Raw genomic sequence first — 23150 nt, forward strand, 5'->3', positions numbered from 1 at the left:
TGTGTGGAATAGGACCTTTTTAAAAAAAATTAGACTAGGGAGGCTTAAGGGATCTGATTTTGCAGAATTCTACTCCAGATTTTGACCTGTCCTTTTGACAGTTATTGTTACCAGAAACGAAATCAAAATACCAGAATCCAGTATTCTTCCAGAGGTACATATCTGGAATTTTGCACCTGGGGGATTGGGAGGCTGGAATTGTGATCCCCTGTCTTTATTTTCCAAACTTAAACATCAAATACATTTTAAAATGAAAAGAACCCCCTCCAAAAGAAGCCAAAATCTTAACATGTTTTCTTTTTCATTGCACAATTTAAAACAAAAACTGGAAAATGCTGTTTTTATACTTTTAAAAGCCAGGAAAAGTTTCTGTGTATGCACGCATGCACGTATGTGTCTGTGTGTGGTGTTACCTTTTAACCCCCCCAAAAAAAATTGGCACAGGGAGCATAAATAGGGGATTTTGCTTTGTCTGAAAAAAGTTACTATTGTAAGGTTGAATCTGTTACTGACTATCCCTGATACAGATTTGTTGCTAGAGTGGAATCCAAGTGATATTGGAATGTCAGAACAATTGCAAAGCAGAACTTATGGAATCCACTCATCCTTTATTTTTCAAAGCAGCTTCACCTAGGGACAGGGGGGAAAATTGATTCAGTTTGCATTTAAAGGAGATCCTACCTAATTTGCAATTTCTGAAACAATGGCCACATTCATACCATACATTTATTACACTGTTATTCCACTTAAATAGTCATGGCTTCCCCCCAAAGAATCATGGGAAAGGTAGTTTGTGAAGAGTGCTGAGAGTCGTTAGGAAACCCCTACTCCCCTCAGAGAGCTGCAATTCCCGAAGTAGTTTAACAACCAATCTCTCTTCCCTGGGAACTCTTTGGGGGAAGCCATGACTGTTTAAAGAGGAATAATAGTGGAATGTCCAATATGTAAACTGAAACACAGTCATCCTTTGAAATTCGTACATCCCTGAATTCTTGCAGTACAGTTCTGCAGACAAGTAATGTGTACAAAAATGCATATACCAGGGTAAAATGTGCATGGAAATATATACATGAGTGAAAATAGTATACAAAATGCATTAAAGTGGGGATGATTGCTTTCAGTGTGTGCATCAGGAGAAATTCACATTCAAATACTTACGAATTTTCATGCTGACCTTTTTTTAAAAACATTGCAAACTGATGTGGAAATGTGAAGAACTGAATTGAAGAATGGATGAATGAGGAAATGAGAGAAACTGAAATTGACAGATTTACCCATCCCTGCTCACATCACCATAATGAAGAGAGTGTGTAATTCACTGGAGGTGCTCAGGCTTACGGAATTCATTCTTTGCAAATTCCTACCTGAACTGATCTGATCTGCATCTACTAGATTTATATGTAAATCAACAAATGAGAAAGCAGTTATCCTTCAGATTTCATTCTTCTCTAATTCTTGTGCTCCAGTTCTCAGCTAAAAAAATGTACCAAAATCCACATTAAAAATGTGTATTTTTAGGTAAAATGGGGTTAGAAATCTGTCCTTTGAGAGAACATGCATATGTATTTACGGAAATATGTTCAAAGATACATAGTGAAGTACACATTTTCAATTAATGAAGATTTAAATAACAGCAACAGATGAATGAAGAAATGAGATGGAACACGTATGAATGAGCACATACAGAACTGACACAGACCAGAATAGACTGATCCATCCACCCATTACAAGATGCTTGGTCCAGTCATACATTGCCTTCCCATGTTAAAGGACATAGGTAGCTTTGTCTGAGCACTGGAGCAGATGTGGGGAACCTTTGGCCCTCCAGAGGTTGCTGGACTACAACTCCCATCATCCGTGGCCATTGGCTATGCTTGTTGGGGCTGATGGGAGTTGTAGTTCAGCAAGCTCTAGAGGCCCAAAGGTTCCCCATTCGTGCCTGGAGATGTAAAGGCCCAGAAAAAAACTGGAAAATTGGGGGGATTGCTTTTTTTTCAGAATTACAAGCTCTGAACAGGGTGGTTCATGACAGATGCTCTTGGAGGTCGCTGATTCATAGGGTCGCCATAAGTTGTAACTGACTTGAAGGAACGTAAAACAACTCCATTTTTTCCCGGGTCTTCACCTCTCTACTCCTGCCTTAGAGAGCTACTGCTTATCAGAGCAAACATCACAGGACTAGGCATACCAATGCCGCCTTGGGCTCCTGTTGGGAGGAAGGGCGGGATATAAATCAAATAATAAAAATAAAGAAATGAAAACACCAGTGATGTGCTCAGTGCATAGCACCCACCCATGTACATGGGTATCTTTTCTTTTGTCGGCAGAACCCCCAGACCTCCCTGTACGCTCACCCAGTAACCAGTTGGCTTTTGCAATGTTCTATGTCCACTTTAAAGAAAGCTTCTCCAACTCGGAAACATTAACTGGTCCAAAATGCAGCAGCCAGATTACTGGCAGAGGTTCCTTTTAGAACTCATATAACCCCTGTTTTAAAACAGCTGCATTGTTTGCCAGTTTGTTTCCAGGCCCAGTTCAAGGTGCTCACATTAGTGTCTAAAGCCCTAAACAACTTAAACCCCAAATATCTGAAAGACCTCCTCCTTCCCTCTCAGGTGCTGAGATCAGCAGAGGAGGCCCTTTTGGTAGTTCTGCCACCCTCAGAATTTTGGGGGGGGGCTAGGAGAGGGCCTTCTCTGTGGCAGCCCCTAAGCTGTTGAACTCCCTCCCCACCGAGGTGCATCTGGCAACTTCACTGTACAACTTTCAGCAAATGCTAAAGACGCACCTCTTTACCCTGGCCTTCAACACCTGAGATGGATGGTTTTAGGACCCACCCTATTTTCTGTGATATTCTTTAGGTTGTTTTTAACTGATCTAATTATGTGTTTTAAATGGTTGTAACCTGTCCTGGGACCTCTGGGTGAAGGGCAGGTAAATAATAATAATAATAATGATAATAATAACAACAACAACAACCATTTTCTTCCCTAGGTCTAGGATTCAGCATTGCCGGAGGTGTGGGGAATCAGCACATCCCTGGAGACAACAGTATTTATGTTACTAAAATTATCGATGGAGGGGCAGCGCAGAAGGATGGGAGGTTGCAAGTTGGAGACAGGCTTCTTATGGTGAGAAGTTTGTATCAAAGCTTTCTGCGCCTATGGGTTTTGGGGCAATTCAATTCGTTTCAACGGGAGGTGTTAACCCAATCACACCACTTAGCACCTATCTGTTTGCCCTGGACACCAACTGCACTGTTATCTCAGGCCACTGAAAAGCAGAATAGAACAGGAGGAGGTCAGCCTTGGAATGGAGCTTCCTCCTTTTCTGAAGAATGAAGAGGAAAAAGGGGTTTGCCAACCTTTTGGGGCCAGTGCTCATATTTGGAATTTTGAGAAAGTGTTGTGGCTGCCAGTTGCAAAATGGCTGTCATGGGCGGATGGCAGAACACAAAATGGCTACCGTGGGGTGTGGCATAATGGCTGCCACATGTAAAAGAGCAGAAAAAGTAACAGGACCACAAAGTGGTGCAGGCATGTCCCTTCATCATCCCCCTGTTAATAGAAAAATGGCTGCTGAATCAGCCATCACCACATGTTCACAGAGAGAAGCTCTTTTCACTTCTCCTCTGTTCAGAACAGGTGGGAGAGTGAATGTCCAGTCCTGGCATCCTGTGGAAATGTAGGTATAGTTAAGGCAGCATGTTCAATGTAGGAAGAGTCTGAGCCAGTCCAAACAGGAACTGAGCAGGAAGAGCAAACAGTCTCTCATTCATTGTGGATTTTTTGCGAGGATTCTTTTTGATACCTTTCATGGCCACCATTGGAGGGACTGGCCGGCACTAGTGTCTGTTGGCACCACAGTGATGATCCCCCCCCTAGTATCACTCAGAGGAATAGCAGGGGTTCATCTTGATTGCTTCCAATGCCTTTTCTATCTGACCAAACTACCAGGGGGAATAGCTGTCAGTTGCACAGTGTTCCTCTCATTTTCTGCTGTGAAAAGAGTGTGATCCAATTCATTACATGATTATGCAGAAGATACTAACTTATGCCGATTGCCTTGGTCACCCATAGGAATCACTTTTGCGTCTCTTATCAGCATACGTCATTTCCCTTTTCTTCTCTGTTTGGTTCTTGTTTGCTCAGCTCTCTTTAAAATGTGTGCTCATCTAATTCCTCAAGGGTGAATATCCCAGAGTTCCCATTAAAGCACATCATTTCCTTCTAGACCAGCCTTTCCCAACCTCTGGGTCCCCAGATGTTGTTGGACTACAACTCCCATCAGCCCCAGCCAGCATGACCAATGGTCAGGAATGATGGGAATTGTAGCCCAGCAACATCTGGTGACCCACAGGTTGGGAAAGGTTGCTTTAGGCCCCCACAACTATTGGGCCCTTAATGGAATCCTCTTCTACGTCCAAGATTGCAGGGTCTACACCAGGATTGCAAGGGACCTAGTGACTTAACCCTTCTGGGTAGATTTTCTTTGGTATCATATGATTCTCTGTGAGTTTGAGTGTATTGGTGTGTCAGAGATGTGGGAGAAATTCCAGTTTGTTTGCAATTAATGAGAAACTACCTAATTTACACTTCCCTTAACTACTACACAAACAGAACCACAATTATACTTTGAAATTTGCACTTCTCTCTGTGATGCAGTTCTCCAACCAACCAATGTGTATAAGAATGCATATATCAATGGAACTAGCATACAAAAATGCATTATGTTGGGGGAGATTGCTTGCAAATTTGTGTATATTAGTCACAACTACATATAGAAATGTATTTGTTATGAGGAATTTATGCTAAAATGATGGCAAATTTTCATTGCTGCAGAAAAGTGGAGAATTGTATTCTAAATGATTCAAAAATGAAAAGCTGAGAAAACTGAAATTGACTGATTTCTCCGTTCCTACTGGGTGGAGGTGGGTGGGTCTGTGTTTGCAGTTTGATTCCGGAGCCAAAGGAAACCTGCTGACCTACTGAACCAGATATTCCCAAGTCTGCCAGCATTGTAGCTTTCTGTAAAAAGCAAAGAAATGTAACAATCTTTTCTGGGTTTTTTCTTTTTACCCTTTGCTATGCCCAGTCAGCAGCTGCAGCCCATTCAGTTCTGTAGTTTGAAAGACAATGCATAGACAATTAAGTGCAACAATAGGCTCACTTTCTTAAAGCATTTTTTAGGCCTTCAGCAACAACAACAAAAGCTGCTTTCGTTTTAGAGCTCTCCAAATCACACCGAGCTTCAGAAAAGCAATATGAATGAGCAGCAATAGACCAATTACAGCCAGCAAGTTCACAGATGTTCACTAAAGAGCATTCACTACTGTTGCACTTCAACAAGCATGAGAAGAAACAGAAATGATTTTCAAGAGTATTTCGCAGAAAGGGAAGACTTTGCCACAGCACAAAATCGGCACTCATCTTCTTCTCACTTATAACCCAGTCAAATTCCAATGAGTTGCATACAGCAGATGTAAAGGGCAATTTTCCACTTGAACAAGAAATTTAAATAAAATTTGTATATTTCCTCGGAACTCTTTGCTTGCCTTCTACTCTTTCTTCTGACATTCCTGCAGCTTGAGTTTCTTGAATTCAGAGAAAAGTTGCTTGGAGGAACCAAGTTGCATGGAGGGGCTCTCTGTTTCCAAGATAAAGTTTGAATACTTCCAAATTATTAAAGTGGCTCACTAGGCATAAGGAATGTGGTAGAAATTTGATTCAGACCACATTTAAAGCTGAATCAGCACATTCTGAAACAATATGAGAACTGAAACCAGCCATCCTTTGAAATACGCATTTACCCAAATTTTGTGATGGAGATCTTCAACTAAGCAACATTTACAAAAATGAATATTATTAGGGGAAAGCAGGCCTAAAAACACATATTGAAAACAACACACACAAATGCATTATATTAGGAGAAATTGCTTGCAATCATGTGCGCATTAGTCAAAACTGCATACAAATATCTGTTTATTTAGAGAAATGGACTTTAAAATGCTGAAGAATTTTCATGAGGTTTTTTTAAAACAAAAATTTGCGAATTGCTGCAGAATTGTGGAGAAATGAAAATGAAAAAACAGAGAACTAAAATGGACAGATCTTCTATCCCTTGTCTACACTGACTGGCAGCAGCTCCCTGGGGGTTCAGACAGAAATCTTTCTGTGCCCTACCTTGATATGTTGAGGTTTGAGCCTGGGGACGTCCACATACAAAGCAGTTGCGCTGCCACTGAGCGACGATTCTCAGAGTTCCCTCGGGAGAGGGATTGATTATGAAACCAGTCCGGGAATTGTGTGAGAGGAATAGGGAGGTCCCTCAACACCTTTCACAAATGAGAGTTCCCAGGATTCTTTGGGGGAAGCCATGACTGTTAAAGTGGCATCATAATGCTTTAAATGTATAGTGCAGATGTGGCCTTGGAAGGAAGAAAATGCTTCTGGAGAAAAATTACCTCCAGTGTGTGGTTTTAGTGGCAGAGGGGCATAGCACTAGTGCCCTCCCTTTTCTGTGAAGTTGACACATGTGCTGCTAGTCAAGTTTCTTCCCACCCCCACTCCCATGCCTCTTTGGAACAATGGTGCAGCATTATTCCAGGGGCATTGCATGGTGGCATTAGGAAAATGCCTAGGAGGCCTACTGGCTTCATTTCCTGCTTGTGGGCTTCTTGGAATTATCTGGCTGGCCAGTCTAGTAAACTGGATGCTAGACATAAGAGTTGCTGGGAGATCCCTGTTCTCCTCACAGAGCTGCAGATTGGTTTAACAGACAGTCCTTCTTCCCAGGGAACTCTGAGAATTGTAGCTCTGTGAGCGGAACAGGGGTTTCCTAGCAACTCTCAGCACTCTTCACAAACTGCCCTTCCCAGCATTCTTTGGGGGAAGCCATGACTGTTTAAAGTGGAATAGTAGTGGGATAAATGTTTGGAATGAATGTGGTCCTCATCTCCAAACAGTTTTAATGTCTTGTTAATAAGCTCATTTATTTAGATTGACTAGTTGGTTAAAATCTATTGGGTGGAACATAAGAACATAAGAACATAAGAAGAGCCTGCTGGATCAGGCCAGTGGCCCATCTAGTCCAGCATCCTGTTCTCACAGTGGCCAACCAGGTGCCTGGGGGAAGCCTGCAAGCAGGACCCGAGTGCAAGAACACTCTCCCCTCCTGAGGCTTCCAGCAACTGGTTTTCAGAAGCATGCTGCCTCTAACTAGGGTGGCAGAGCACAGCCATCATGGCTAGTAGCCATTGATAGCCCTGTCCTCCATGAATTTGTCTAATCTTCTTTTAAAGCCATCCAAGCTGGTGGCCATTACTGCATCTTGTGGGAGCAAATTCCATAGTTTAACTATGCGTTGAGTAAAGAAGTACTTCCTTTTGTCTGTCCTGAATCTTCCAACGTTCAGCTTCTTTGAATGTCCACGAGTTCTAGTATTATGAGAGAGGGAGAGGAACTTTTCTCTATCCACTTTCTCAATGCCATGCATAATTTTATACACTTCTATCATGTCTCCTCTGACCCGCCTTTTCTCTAAACTAAAAAGCCCCAAATGCTGCAACCTTTCCTCGTAAGGGAGTCGCTCCATCCCCTTGATCATTTTGGTTGCCCTCCTCTGAACCTTTTCCAACTCTATAATATCCTTTTTGAGATGAGGTGACCAGAACTGTACACAGTATTCCAAATGCGGCCGCACCATAAATTTATACAACGGCATTATGATATCGGCTGTTTTATTTTCAATACCTTTCCTAATTATTGCTAGCATGGAATTTGCCTTTTTCACAGCTGCAGCACACTGGGTCGACATTTTCATCGTGCTGTCCACTACAACCCCGAGGTCTCTCTCCTGGTCGGTCACCGCCAGTTCAGACCCCATGAGCGTATATGTGAAATTCAGATTTTTTGCTCCAATATGCATAATTTTACACTTGTTTATATTGAATTGCATTTGCCATTTTTCTGCCCATTCACTCAGTTTGGAGAGGTCTTTTTGGAGCTCTTCGCAATCCCTTTTTGTTTTAACAACCCTGAACAATTTAGTGTCGTCAGCAAACTTGGCCACTTCACTGCTCACTCCTAATTCTAGGTCATTAATGAACAAGTTGAAAAGTACAGGTCCCAATACCGATCCTTGAGGGACTCCACTTTCTACAGCCTTCCATTGGGAGAACTGTCCGTTGATTCCTACTCTCTGCTTTCTGCTTCTTAACCAATTTCTTATCCACAAGAGGACCTCTCCTCTTATTCCATGACTGCTAAGCTTCCTCAGAAGCCTTTGGTGAGGTACCTTGTCAAACGCTTTTTGAAAGTCTAAGTACACTATGTCCACTGGATCACCTCTATCTATATGCTTGTTGACACTCCCAAAGAATTCTAATAGGTTACTGAGACAGGACTTTCCCTTGCAGAAGCCATGCTGGCTCTGCTTCAGCAAGGCTTGTTCTTCTATGTGCTTAGTTAATCTAGCTTTAATAATACTTTCTACCAGTTTTCCAGGGACAGAAGTTAAGCTAACTGGCCTGTAATTTCCGGGATCCCCTCTGGATCCCTTTTTGAAGATTGGCGTTACATTTGCTACTTTCCAGTCCTCAGGCACGGAGGAGGACCCAAGGGACAAGTTACATATTTTAGTTAGCAGATCAGCAATTTCACCTTTGAGTTCTTTGAGAACTCTCGGGTGGATGCCATCCGGGCCCGGTGATTTGTCAGTTTTTATATTGTCCATTAAGCTTAGAACTTCCTCTCTCGTTACCACTATTTGTCTCAGTTCCTCAGAATCCCTTCCTGCAAATGTTAGTTCAGGTTCAGGGATCTGCCCTATATCTTCCACTGTGAAGACAGATGCAAAGAATTCATTTAGCTTCTCTGCAATCTCCTTATCGTTCTTTAGTACACCTTTGACTCCCTTATCATCCAAGGGTCCAATTGTCTCCCTAGATGGTCTCCTGCTTTGAATGTATTTATAGAATTTTTTGTTGTTGGTTTTTATGTTCTTAGCAATGTGCTCCTCAAATTCTTTTTTAGCATCCCTTATTGTCTTCTTGCATTTCTTTTGCCAGAGTTTGTGTTCTTTTTTATTTTCTTCATTCGGACAAGACTTCCATTTTTTGAAGGAAGACTTTTTGCCTCTAAGAGCTTCCTTGACTTTGCTCGTTAACCATGCTGGCATCTTCTTGGCCCTGGCGGTACCTTTTCTGATCTGCGGTATGCACTCCAGTTGAGCTTCTAATATAGTGTTTTTAAACAACTTCCAAGCATTTTCGAGTGATGTGACCCTCTGGACTTTGTTTTTCAGCTTTCTTTTTACCAATCCCCTCATTTTTGTGACGTTTCCTCTTTTGAAGTCAAATGTGACCGTGTTGGATTTTCTTGGCAATTGGCCAGTTACATGTACGTTTAATTTAATAGCACTGTGGTCACTGCTCCCAATCGGTTCAACAACACTTACATCTCGCACCAGGTCCCGGTCCCCACTGAGGATTAAGTCCAGGGTTGCCGTCCCTCTGGTCGGTTCCATGACCAACTGATCTAGGGAATAGTCATTTAGAATATCTAGAAACTTTGCTTCTTTGTCATGACTGGAACACATATGCAGCCAGTCTATGTCCGGGTAGTTGAAGTCACCCATTACTACCACATTTCCTAGTTTGGATGCTTCCTCAATTTCATATCTCATCTCCAGGTCTCCCTGGTTTCTTTGGTTTTTATCCCAGGGGGGAGGTTTATTCCGAACCGGACCTTTCTCAGCTCCTGTCGGGTTTCCCCCCTCAGTCAGTTTAAAAGCTGCTCTGCTACCTTTTTAATTTTAAGTGCCAGCAATCTGGTTCCATTCTGGTTCAAGTGGAGCCCGTCCCTTTTGTACAGGCCCGGCTTGTCCCAAAATGTTCCCCAGTGCCTAACAAATCCGAACCCTTCCACCCGACACCATCGTCTCATCCACGCATTGAGACTGCGAAGCTGGGCCTGTCTGGCTGGTCCTGCACGTGGAACTGGTAGCATTTCAGAGAAAGCCACCTTGGAGGTCCTGACTTTCAGCATCCTACCTAGCAACCTAAATTTTGCTTCCAGGACCTCACGGCTGCATTTCCCCATGTCGTTGGTGCCAATGTGCACCACGACCACTGACACCTTCCCAGCACTGTCTACCAAACTATCTAAACGACGGGCGATATCCGCAACCTTCGCACCAGGCAGGCAAAACACCTTGCGGTCTACACGCCCATCACACACCCCACTGTCTATGTTCCTAATGATCGAATCGCTGACTACAAGGATCCCTCCACCCCCTGGAGATATATCCTCGGCACGAGAGGATAGCTGCTCATCCCCCAAGGAATGGGTCCCTTCTAAGGGATCGTTTCCCTCTTCCTCAGCTGGATGCTCTCCTTCCCCGAGACCATCGTTCTCCATGATAGCAGGAGAGCTATCATCGTTGGAGTGGGACACAGCTATAACGTCCCTGAAGGCCTCCTCCACACACCTCTCTGCCTCTCTCAGCTTTTCCAGGTCCACCACCTTGGCCTCAAGGAAATGAAGTCGTTCCTGGAGAGCCAGGAGCTCATTGCACCGAGAGCACACCCACGACTTCTGTCCAACAGGCAGATAGTCGTACATGCTGCAGGCGGTGTAAAACACTGGAAAGCCCCCACACCCCTGCTGGCTTCTTACCTGCATAGTTTTGTTTAAGGTTTATTACGTCAATGGGTTGGAGACTGCGGTTTAGTTGAGGTCAGGGAACAGACGGGCAGAGTGGGGGGCCCTGGCCTCCTCGCCCTGCTGCTTAACTCGCCTTGACGCTTCGTCAGCTGGGGCTCCCTCTAGCTCTACCAGTGTGGTGTAGTGGTAAGAGCAGGGGTAGCAACAGGAAGCTGCCTTATACTGAGTCAGGCCATTGAGCTCAGTATTGCCTGCACCGACTGGCAGCTGTTTCAGAGAGAGGACATTTCTAGCCCTACCTGGAGATTGAATCTGGGACCTTATGCATGCAAAGTAGATGCTCTGCCACTGAGCTATGCCCCCTCCCAACATGAGGCCTCCATATGCTGATTACAGTTCCCATTATCTGAGACCATTGTCCTTCCTGGCTGGGGCTGATGGGATCTGGGGTCCAGCAACATCTGGACAGCACCTTGTTGACTACCCATGGATCAGAGTGATGGACAAGGACTGGGGAGACACCAGTTCAAATCCCCACTCAGCCATGAAGCCGCCTTGTGCCTATCACCATCCTTTGGCCTAACCCACATCACAAGGTTGTTGTTAACGTAAAAGGAGGAGGGAAAAGAACTATGTATGCTGCCTTGAGCTCCTTGGAGGAAAGATGAGATTAAAAGGAGGGCCATAACTTACAATGTGGTCAAGTACAAACCATAAATTTAAAGCTTGGCATAGTGGTTTGAGTGTTCGACTACAGTCTGGGATACCAGACTTCGAATCTCCACACAACCATGAAGCTCACTGAAACTCACCTTGGGCCAGTTGCTGCCTCTCAGCCTCAGAGGAAGGCAATGGTAAAACCATCTCTGAATACCACTTATCATGAAAACCCTATTCATAGGGTCGCCGTAAGTTGGAATCGACTTGAAGGCAGTCCATTTCCATTTTCCAAGGGTGCTGGGAATTGTAGCTCTCTAAGCAGTCAACTACAGTTCCCCTGTTTCTTTGGGAGAAGCTCCATGTGCTTTAAGTGTATGGTATGGATCGATGTGGGCCGTGTGTGTGTTCATTCTGTGCTGTGAATGATAAAGAGCTAGCAAAATCTGTGGAATGATTTGGCCATACATGCTGCAGAGCATTGCCAGCTGTTTCCAGTGAGATGCTGCGAGATCCCATCAGTGTTGTCTCGTTCAAATTATCATTATGTGCCAGCCTAATCGTTTTCAATAAATCAAGCTGTCCTATGGTTAGCAAAGGACATTTGCAAAGCATATTCGTTTTGAAACTTGTCTGCAAGCCCATGAAATTAGCATCCGTGCAACTAAGTGCCATTTTTTATCCCAGGCTTCTGTGTTTTTAATGGGATTTCCTATAAAGCTGTAAAACTCCTCACCTGTAATAACCTAATCGGCATCACTTACTGATTTCCTTAAATAAACATTGATCCTTGTTAGTATGTGGATGAGTGGCATTTTATTATCTGACCAGCCTTATGCATTGTTTCTTTGCTCCCATTAGGTAAATAATTACAGTTTAGAAGAAGTAACACATGAAGAAGCAGTAGCAATATTGAAGAATACATCCGACGTAGTTTATTTAAAAGTTGGGAAGCCTACCACTATTTACATGACCGATCCATATGGCCCTCCAGATATTACTCATCGTAAGTAACGACTAGCCTGTAATGTATTTCTATAATTTTATCTACCATGAGGTTTGCAATTGCTTTTTGGCATGAAGCAGGTGGATCAAACAAGGCACAGTTCAGGAGACCTTTCTCATTTGATCAGAATGCAGCTTGGCAGTGGGTCTCTCACACAGACTTATTCACACAGTAGCCAACCAGCCTTGGGGAAACCTGCCAATAGGGCCTGAGCACCACAGCACCCCATCTGTGATTCTCATAAACTGGTGTTCAGAGGCAATGGGATAGGATCAGGCATAGGGTGCTGCAGTGGGATGAGTAAATCAGAAGGATTTGATGGGGCTGCCATAAACAAGCAAAAGAAGTCTTCCCACTCCCACAAGATAACTTTGGATACAAGGTACAGTAGTTGCGAGTGAAGGGGCGAAATAAGACAAGGACACATCAGCTTGGGTTGAACAAGGGCCACTTTATTAAACTATACAAAAACACCTTTTAAAGTGACCTGCAGAGGGAAACCTAGGTGTGGAACTATCTATAACCAAGCATCTTGCCGTACAGCTCACGGGCGACCAGCCCCTGCTTGGGACAAGGGCAAGCCCCATCTGCTTACCCCTTCCGCCAGCCACACCCAGTAGGTGAGTAGGGGGGCCTTCTCAGGTCACCACCCCCCGGGGCTGCACAACCCTTGGGTGGATGAGTTAAGTTGGCCCCAAAAGCAACCCATATCCTGCCCTCAAGCCACAAAGCTCTGACAGACAGGCCTCTGGAACCGCCAATCACTTCCAAAGGTGCCTAAGGGGGCCACCGAGCTGTCCTTACCTATTTCCCTTTCCACACCTTCCCACACCAGTGCCCCAATTATAAACTGCCTTCCTAGGGCAATTAAACTTCGACCATAACAAAATAGCCAAATTAGCCAAATTCACCTATTAATCACAACGCCCCCTAACCCGATTCCATCCCACTCTCACAGTGTGGAGTAGGCAAAAAACCTGCCCGCCAAACAAGGGTGGGCAGGGTAAAAATTCCTACTCGGTCCCAAAGCGACCATTGAACACACTATAAGAGAGGGAGGGCAGGGTGGGCGTCGCTCGCTGAAAGAGGAGGTAGGAGGGGCGGCCTGGCCTTAAATAGGCCCATGGCCCCTCCCCTCCCTGCCGCACGTCACGCACACATAACGCTGCGACACACGACGTTGCCCTTAACGAAGATGGCCGCGGCAGCATCGCTCCCTCATCGCAACTATGCCCCGCTTATCCATGCTGCGCAGGTAAGTGGGGCTTCATTTAAGGGTGCTAATTATCTACCAGGCTGTGTTGAAGGCGCTGGTTTTGGTGTACAAAGCCCTATGCAGTTTGGGACCAGGATACCTGAAAGACTGTCTTACCCCTTATATACCCAGTCAATCACTGCGCTCTGCAGGTGAGGGCCTCCTGCAGATACCATCTTATCAGGAGGTCCATTCCACACAACATGGGAAGCAGACCTTTAGTGTTGTGGCACTGACCCACTGGAATTCCCTCCCCTTAAATACTAGACGGGTGCCATCTCTGTTGTCTTTTCGGTCTATTGAAGACCTGCCTGGACCGGGATAGCCTGACCACTGTTGTCCATGCACTGGTAACTTCTAGGCTGGATTACTATAATGCGATCTATGTGGGGCTGCCCTTGAGGTTGGTCCAGAAGCTGCAGCTGGTGCAAAATGCGGCGGCGTAACTGCTCTCTGGGACAGGGTATCGCCAACATGTCACTCTGCTGCTGAAAGTATTGCACTGGCTGCCCATTTGCTACCGGGCCAAGTTCAAGGTTCTGCTTTTGGTGTACAAAGCCCTATACAGCTTGGGACCAGGATACCTGAAAGATCGCCTTACCCTTTATATACCCAGTCGATCACTGCGCTCTGCAGGTTAGGGCCTCCTGCGGATACCATCTTATCAGGAGGTCCATTCCACACAACTTCGGTTGGTGGCCCAACTACATCCCTTTTAAGTAGAGCTCTTTCCCAGTCTGTATCTGGATTGGAATGGTTTTTCAGATTTTTATCACTAATAATAATAATAATAATAATAGAAGAAGAAATGTTTAAATATATCTGCAATTAAATAACCATAATCCAAAAGAGTAACGACTAAGAATGATTAAAAAAAGAAAAAAGAACTTGTCTACAACACAGACGTATGTTAGTATTATATCTATATAATTGTCATTGTTTCCCCCCTCCAAAAAAATAATGGGGATTATAGCTCGCTGGAAACATACCTCCTTGCCCCATATTCCAAGGGAAGAGGAAAAGTGTGATTCTGGTTAGGTTTTCACATTCCTAAATCAGATTGCACTGTTAACAAGGCATGTCAAATCAGATTAAGGGCTCTTTGAAGTCCACAGTCACTCTTTTATTTCGGTGCCCCCCTGCTGCATAGGATTCAATCACAGTGAATTGTTGTCCCGGGGCACGTCAATCACAGTGATTTGGGGGAGGGATTAAAAACTGTATACCTAAGAGCAGTAGTCCTTAACATTCTAATTGCTGGAGAAAAATTGCCAAGGCTCTTGTGTTTGGTGTGTGTGTGTGTGTGTAAACTACTTAGAACTTTTATTATAATCAAGCGGTATATAAATGTTGTGAAATAATAAATAAATAAATTTGGATGAACTTGAATTGAACTGTGAACTGACCATGAACTGAACTAGCTTATTTTATAAAGGCATGGGCTGGCATTAGTTCCTTTTTGAACATTTTGAGCTAGAACTGGAACTAGTTCCTTTTTTAAATGAACTTTCCAAGCTCTGGAAAGATTGGGTTGGATCCAGGCTGAATTAGTTGCGCTTAGCTCCCATTGAAATCAATTAGGCTTAAGTTAAGTCACGGCTAATATGCTCCATTGATTCTGAAGGGACCTAAATGGATACATCCCAGTTCAAATAAAACAAAGTACGCTACACTGAATGTTATAATGTTGAATTCCACTAATAGCACTTTATTTTTTGACCCTCCAGCTTATTCCCCACCAATGGAAAACCATATACTGTCTTCAGGCAACAGTGGCACTTTAGAATACAAGGCGTCTTTGGCTCCCATCTCACCGGGAAGATATTCACCTATCCCAAAGCACATGCTGCTCGAGGATGACTATACCAGGTCAGATATATGTCTTTACTGAGTGCCTCTGATTGATGATTTGCTTCAGGGGACATGATTTTCATACCATAATTAGAACACTGGCAGTAAAGCAATGAACAACCTCATTAGATAGGAAAGAGACACCAGGCCGTCATCCACCTAGCTGACTTCCAAGATAATCAGGAAGGATACGCTCTTATTCTAACCTTGGGAGGGGGAAATGGATTGCCATCTCCATTGTTTAATTAATGGTTAGACTAATGAGGCACTTGATATATTATGGCAAGGGTGGGCAACAGGTGCAGCCTCAATAGCCAGTAACAACCCCGATCCACTCCGTGGGTACCAGAGCCTCAGTATTCCCATATCCTGTTCTCTGCCGCAAATACCAGCCCCTTATCTTATCTTCCTTCTTGCCTTTCCCTTTACAGAATATCATGGATTTTCTTGCTGTTTGCCCACACATTACATTCTTCACAGCACTTGTTTATTTGAATGATTTATATGCTGTCCTTTGCACAAGCCACAGGGTGATTTTCAAACAGGTAAAATAAGATAAACAGAATACATGAAATAACACAGTTCCCAAAATAGTTAACACAGCAACTCATAACTTGCTAGTAGATAGCAATTTATTAATTGCAGCGGCAGCTGGTCTATTCATCTAATCAGGTCTCTCCTCCTTCAGACGCCCGCTGAAAAAGATACATCTTAACCTGCCACCTAAAACGGTAAAGGCACGAGGCCAGACACACCTCAGCAGGGAGGGCGTTCCACATTCAAGGAGCTGCCATGGAAAAGGCCCTTCCCCAGGCCCCCACACCAACTACTTCATCCTAACCTGCTGATCTGAAGGTGCGGGCAGGTGGATATGAAAGAAGGTGTCCTTGCAAATGTTTGCAGGTAGAATCATGGAACGATAGAGTTGGAAGGGGCCTATAAGGCCATCGAGTCCAACCCCCTGCTCAATGCAGGAATCCATCTTAAAGCATACCCAACAAGTGGCTGTCCAGCTGCCCCTTGAATGCCTCCAGTGTTGGAGAGCCCACCACTTCCCTAGGTCTAATAGTTAGGAAGTTTTTCCCAATGTTCGGCTGAAATCTGGCTTCCTGTAGCTTGAGCCCATTATTCCATGTCCTGCACTCTGGGACGATCGAGAAGAGATCCTGGCCCTCCTCTCTGTGACAGCCTTTCCAGTCTGCAGCTTGCAGATTATATGCCAGCTATAGTTCTCAAGTTTGGTCCCTGTCACCCCTGCTACACTGCTGAGTTAGTACCAGGTCCTTCAGGCTCCTGCTCATCAAGCAACAAAAGTGCTTCCTTTTTAAGACAGCTACCGATGGTTTTTTAACCTGTGGTGGAAGAAATTGCTCAAAGATCCATTGTCAGCACACCCATAAAGAAAACATGAGAGACAAATTAAGTGGGTCAAATTTTTATGTTGATTAAATACAATGAAATTAGAAGATCTGCAAAACAAATTTAACCAAATAATAAAAGTCTGGGCAAGTGGGTTTATGTAAATAAAGGAGGAACGTATCCTTCCCATCCCCTGGGCATCTTTACAGCCACATTCTGTGTGGCCATTAGGGTTGCCAGGTTCATGGCCTGAGACTGATCCTGTATCATTAGCAGAAGAGAAAGTCAGCCAAGTGCAGGTGTTCTTGCAACCCTGTAATAGGAAAAACCACAAGGTGGAATTCTCCCTTCCCCCTGCACAACTTTTAAAGGTATAGAAGACCTCTTGGTTGCCAGGCCCAGCCTCCAAGAGGTCTTTTGTATCTTTAAAAGTTGTGCAGGGAGGAGGGAGAATTCCACCTTGTGGTTTTTCCCATTACAGGGCTGCAAGAGCACCTGCACTTGGCTTACTTTCTCTTCTCCTAAAGATACAGGATCAGTCTCAGGCCATGAACCTGGCAACCCTAGTGGCCATGCAGCCCAGACTAAATGCCAAACAAACAAAATACCCATGCCACTCTGAAAAGCCAGTTAGGATTACCCAACAGTGTAGAGTAGGTGAAAAAGAAGAGTTCCAAAGGCCAAAAAATTATTAATCAGCCCCATAAAAGTCGACTTGCAGTGCCCACACTGTACAGGGTGGAGGTGAAGGCTGAAAGCACCTTGGACAGCTCCTTGAAAGTTTGGACTAAACCCAGAGTGGATTCGCTGCCCCACTAATATCAGAACCACCAGCCTCCACTGCAGGGAAGGAGGGTGCTGAAACAAGGAAAACAAAGCTAGCTTTTAAATTAAAACACTTGCCCATTCCTATTGGGCTAGGAAGTCCCACGTGATTCTCTCCTACCCCTACCCTCGGTGAAACCACTCGAGGCTTCTCAAGAGGAGGGGTATGTGGCAAATTTATCCCCACTTGAAAATGGGAGGGGCATTACTTGGAGATGAAGCAGACTTCATTCTGTATATGTCTGTAGTGTACTGCTTATGTGGGCCTAGCTACAAGTATAAGCAACCTCAATCCACTATGAGTTTCTTCTGCCATTTAGTATCAAACGCATGTGGTCACCTTGATTGTTTGGATTCCTGGTGACCAACAGCATATACCTTTTTCCCTAATTTGTACCCTCCCACAAGATGTGTATATCCTTTTCCTGTACCCTAGCTTTCAGCATTTTATTTATTTATTTATTTGTTTATTTATTTATAAGATGTATATCCTGCCCTCCCTTCCAGTAGGAGCCCAGGCATTTGTGAATGACATGACTGTGACATGGATAGGTTGTGACAAGCCCTCTAGAATATCATCTTTGCCTGTGGCAGGCTCTCCAATCTCAGCAAATGAGACGTTGACACATTTACAGGACAAATTTAAACCAGCTTGATACCAGTTTAATCTCTCATAACTTTTCCCAAAGGTTCCTGAGAAATGCTTTGTGCAGATGCTGTGAATTCTTTGTTTAGAGATCCCGAGACACTTTTATTTTTTTTTAGATACCCATCATTTATTAACCCCCGTTCCAAAATGACATCACATCCGAGGCACCGTATGGGGTACTCTCTGGTTTTGGGTGTAATCATGCCCTCATTCGCCATAAACAGGAGCCTGCAGTTGTGCATGCCAATATTTAACACATATTGGAAAGCCTTACAGAAGTCTTAAAAGCCATCATAATTTCTTATTTATTTTTAACTGCAAAGGAGTTGCTACAAAGGAATAATTTAATTTGCCCCCACACGCACACTCAGCAGGGAGTTGCAGCCCATCATGGCTCTTTGATGAGTTTGCCTGCATGGTGTACATGTTTGGAAACAGGTGATTCACATTCTCAGTGGAACTAGATATTTGAAACACAGGGCTGAGATTTGTTTCTGACGTTACCTTGGAATTTGAGTGAGAAAACTGGCCACCACCAGTAGTGGGGCATATGGTGGTGTGGACCCACCCATCCAACATCAATGTCACTGCAACTTACCTGGATGGGGCTGGAGTGGGGCAAGGCGGCAGCAAGATCAGCTCCGCACATGCACAACAGTGAAGCCACTTCCCATAATGGCAGCCTCCATCCTTTTGGGACAGTGTCCATTTTCCATTTCCGCCAAAAACAATTCAGCTTCCAGGGTATTGTCAGAAAGCTACCCATTCCCAGTGAGAACATTTTTGTTTTGTTTTGTTAAAGGCCTAAGGCAGGCATTAGTGGTGAGCCCAGCCAGAGTGCTGGAGCCCCGTTAGTTGCCAAAGAACGTTGACACTGCTGCTTCCGCCCGGGATTCTAGAGCTGTGCTTGCTGCCAAACACCTAGTCTACATTTGTTAACGAGTGAAGTGGTCCCAATTGGAGAGCGTTGCACAAGACGAAGTTCCGTATTCTAGCTCCCTTTATGATATCGGCCCTAGTGATTTCTCTCTCTTTTTGCAGATATGACTTCCCTTGGTAGGTGTTTCCCACTGGAAAAGGGACTTCTGCCAGCCAATAGGGGGATTCTCATGAGTGCAAGAGAATGCAATCCATCTTTGAGACAAACAAACAAAATCCTTTTATTCCCTTTTGTTCACTTCTGCCTGCTGGAAAGGGAGAAGATCTTATGCCTTCTCTTAGAGTAACTTGAGGTGCTCAAATACAAGATTTCTGGGCACCAGCTTGTGAACCTGCTTAAATGTAGTACTACTTATTTCAGTGTGAATATTTTTGTGTTGCTCAGTTTGCGCAATAAGAAACAAAAGGCAGTGTGTGCCAGAGGTGGTACTGGGGGCTGGAAAATAAGCTTTTGGCTCCATTCTCTGCTACTGATTGTGTGTGTGCGTGCGTGTGTGCGTGTGTGTGTGTGAACACCATCTTTTCTTTTTGCAGCTTTCTTGATGCTATACGAAATCACTTCTAACAATTTGCCTGCTTGTGTACTGAATTTTGCAACCTGTAGATGTGAAGACACTAAATAATGTAAAGCTTTGGCATTATCTCATGATGTGTGTTGGTACGGAGCGGAAAGTTTTGAATGCATTTTGTGGAAAATACAATGACTGCATCCAGATGGGAAGTTAGTTGTACTATTCAAATCAATGTGAAAAAGCTGGTTGTGACTCAGTTTGGATATAACTGCAACTAAGACTGGATCCCACTCATTTAAAAAACAACAACCATAAATTATATGAAATTTTAAGAAAGCTGGAGTGGCCTGTCCATAAATTATGTAACAAGGTTTGGGTGTAATTTTTCCCACCTCAAGACTCATCAATGCCTGCTATGTGATTGTGGGATTATATTTCATAATAACACTGTGCTGGAGGGAGGGAAGTATGTTCTTTCTATATGATCAAACATAAGAATGCAATAATTAATTTATTTGATCAGATCAAAGTTCAATCTAGCCCATCAGTTTTTATCTCCAGTAGAGGCCAGTCTGAAGATACGTTTTTGCATTCTGTCCTCGGTTTAGGGATTAGTTCAGATCAGTTTGCATTTAAAGGCAAACCTACCTAATCAAAACCACCCTTTCCAAAAAGAGATGTGAACCAGAACACAGTTGTCCTTCAAGGTTTGCGCTTCTCTGAATTTTGCAATGCAGTTCTCCAGCCAAATAATGTTTTACAAAAATGCATATACTAGGGTATACTATTAGTGAAAATAACATACAAATATGCCTTGCATTAGGGAAGATTGCTTTGCAAAAATGTATATATTAGGCCACCCTGATTGTACATTAGGAGAAATTTACACTAAAATGCTGATGAATGTTCAGGAGGACTTTAAAAAAATCATAAACTAACATGGAAATGTGAAGTGAACGTAAACATGGAAAAAATGAGTAGTCTAGAAAAACCAAAACTGACAGATTCACCCATCTCTACCTTAGTCATAACATTATTCCTTTGAATTCAGAATCAATTTGGAAAATTCATTCTTTACCAATTCCAATATGAACTGACCTAATCCACGCATACCAGACAAATGTGTGGATCAGAACACAGCTGGCCTTTGGCTTTCACACTTCTCTGAATTTAGTGATACAATTATTGGCTTAAAAATGCATATAAAAATGTCTATTTTGGGACAAAATACATTTGGGAACATGTATTTAATAGGCTTGCGCACAACCCCTCCCCCCCCCGATCTGGGCTGACCCAGACACTACTCGCCCCGCCCCAGATCTGGCTGCAGATCAATTCAGTGGTGGGGCTAATGTTTAATTCATCTTTAACACCCTAATTAAACATAAAGTCAGGAGGGGGAGGCTGAAGGAGAAGTTGTGTCTCCTTCCCCATCCCCTCCTGACCGAAAGCAGGATTTCAATCATGTGGGGTGCTTCTTTTCAATGAGCTTCCCTGCGAGGGAGCCGCTTGAAAAAGGAGCACTCTGGACCATGCCGGATCGAATCTTCTGTTCAACAGCTGTTGAGGATAGGAGAGGGGTGTATATGTATAGAATCTAGTCTTCTGTACAGAAGTAAAAATTATATTTGTTGCTCTGCCCACTTTTGCCTATGGCCACACCAGCCACTGGCACGTGGCCCTCAGGAAGTTAGCCGGAAGGGAAAGTGGCCCTCGGGTTCCCCACCCATGGAGGAGACAATTTTGAGCTAGATGGAGACACTGTCTGACTTTGTTCCAAGTAGCCTTGTAACCTCTGCATTCCACCACCCTCACAGCATCTCTTCATTGTGGGATGCATAATCTTTGGACAGCCCCCAGCTCAGCTCAGCCTTTGCCAGATCATCTCTGTGATCGATTTCATTCCCCTTTGCTGCAGTTATTCTCTCATGTAGCTCTGTGTATTTTTAAACAAACAAACGTGGTCATGACTGCAAGTCCTCAGTGCTGCTTCGTATGGTAACCATGACAACCATGATGTATGGAATGTGGCTTCCATGTGCTGTCCAAGCATGGAGGCGCTTCTGGCCAATTTTCGCTTTGCTTGTTTCTGTTAGGAAACTATAGCAAGAAAGATCAATACAATACAATAGAGCTGTACGCATGTTTCCAGTTTAACCTAATGCATCACTTACCAAGAGAGAGTAGAGAGAAATTGCTGAGGGTGACATGTTTTCCTTTTTCCCCCTTATCACTCATTTGTTGCATTGCTACAGTGTTTTTTATTGTGCTCCTTGAATGGTTTGAAAGTGAACTAGAAATCTCTGCTCTTTTGCTTCTCCAGACTATTTCAGTATTATCAATATTTGCAATTCATTGTTGACCAAATTTGCTTTTGTGTCGTAATGTAATTTTTAGATAAGAACTAATGCTGAAAGACTTTGTGCTATGACCTTCTTTTTTAAAAAAAATCCATTTTTGCGTACATTGGAAATATCAGTGTAATCTTTGTAGCCTAATAAATACACCGGGGATCCAGAAATAAAAGTCAGCTAGAGCTATATTTTAGAACAAAAATGAGGAAGGATATCTAGATGATCAGTGGATGCTAGGATTGCCCATTTTTTATCGAATGGATCTTGCAGTGATTTTTTTTTGCCCTGATTAGGTTCTACTAATAGCTTCTATCCCCTGCTCTGAAAACCATTGGTTTGAGGAATGCAACTTCACAGTCTCTGTGTGAGACGCACCCAGCTGTCTTAGAGACACCCAGCTGAATCCCCCCATACCAATTCCGTAGGGTAGACTTCCAGCTAGTGTTGTGTGAAGGCAATGAGCATAGTTGGTTGGACTCGATGGCCTTATAGGCCCCTTCCAACTCTACTATGATTCAATGATCACTGCCCTATACTTCCATAGATGCAGAGTCCCACCCGGATTGTACAGCTGGGTTCTCCCACACAACATTCTGATGTCGTAGTGGCAAGGGCTGATGGGAGTTGTAGTCCAACAACATCTGGAGGATGCCAGCTTGGTGAAGGCTGGCCTAGACAATCAGATTTCCCCAAAGATCTACCCAACTTTGCCACTAGCCTGTGATCATGGGAAGATGCTTTTCTTGAGAGAGTATTTGATGAGCCCTTTTGTCTCCTTATTCATTAAGATCAGGGTGGCATAGTTCGCTCCCTCCTCATCCCCATTTTGATGTCACAATAACCCTTTGAGGTAGGGTAGGCTGAGAAAACAGTGTGTGGCCTCTCACCCAAGGAGCTTTATGGTTGAGCAAGGACTTAAACCTGGATCTCCTGGTCCTAGTCCATCACTCTCAAATCACACTGGCTCTTCATGATCAACTCAACCTTGCTATAACCACTGTTGGGGGCCAGAAAGGCATTTCCAGTTAAATATACATTTTAATACTTTGAGGTATTTCCTCTTGCTTTGGATCCTGTGG

At 43.8% G+C, this 23150-nt stretch overlaps 1 protein-coding gene across 9 annotated transcripts in view; it reads left to right on the forward strand.

Annotated features, from left to right (window-relative positions):
* Positions 1-23150, forward strand: part of DLG2 (discs large MAGUK scaffold protein 2) — a 1398326-nt gene that overhangs the window by 1048266 nt on the left and 326910 nt on the right. For all 9 annotated transcript variants that reach the window (XM_061628927.1, XM_061628928.1, XM_061628929.1 and 6 more), the window contains 3 exons: positions 2995-3131; positions 12183-12327; positions 15310-15451. In XM_061628927.1, the coding sequence (XP_061484911.1) occupies positions 2995-3131; positions 12183-12327; positions 15310-15451 (424 nt within the window). The remainder of the gene's footprint in view (positions 1-2994; positions 3132-12182; positions 12328-15309; positions 15452-23150) is intronic.

Source organism: Rhineura floridana, chromosome 5 (assembly GCF_030035675.1).
Source record: "Rhineura floridana isolate rRhiFlo1 chromosome 5, rRhiFlo1.hap2, whole genome shotgun sequence".
Lineage (NCBI taxonomy): Eukaryota > Metazoa > Chordata > Lepidosauria > Squamata > Rhineuridae > Rhineura > Rhineura floridana.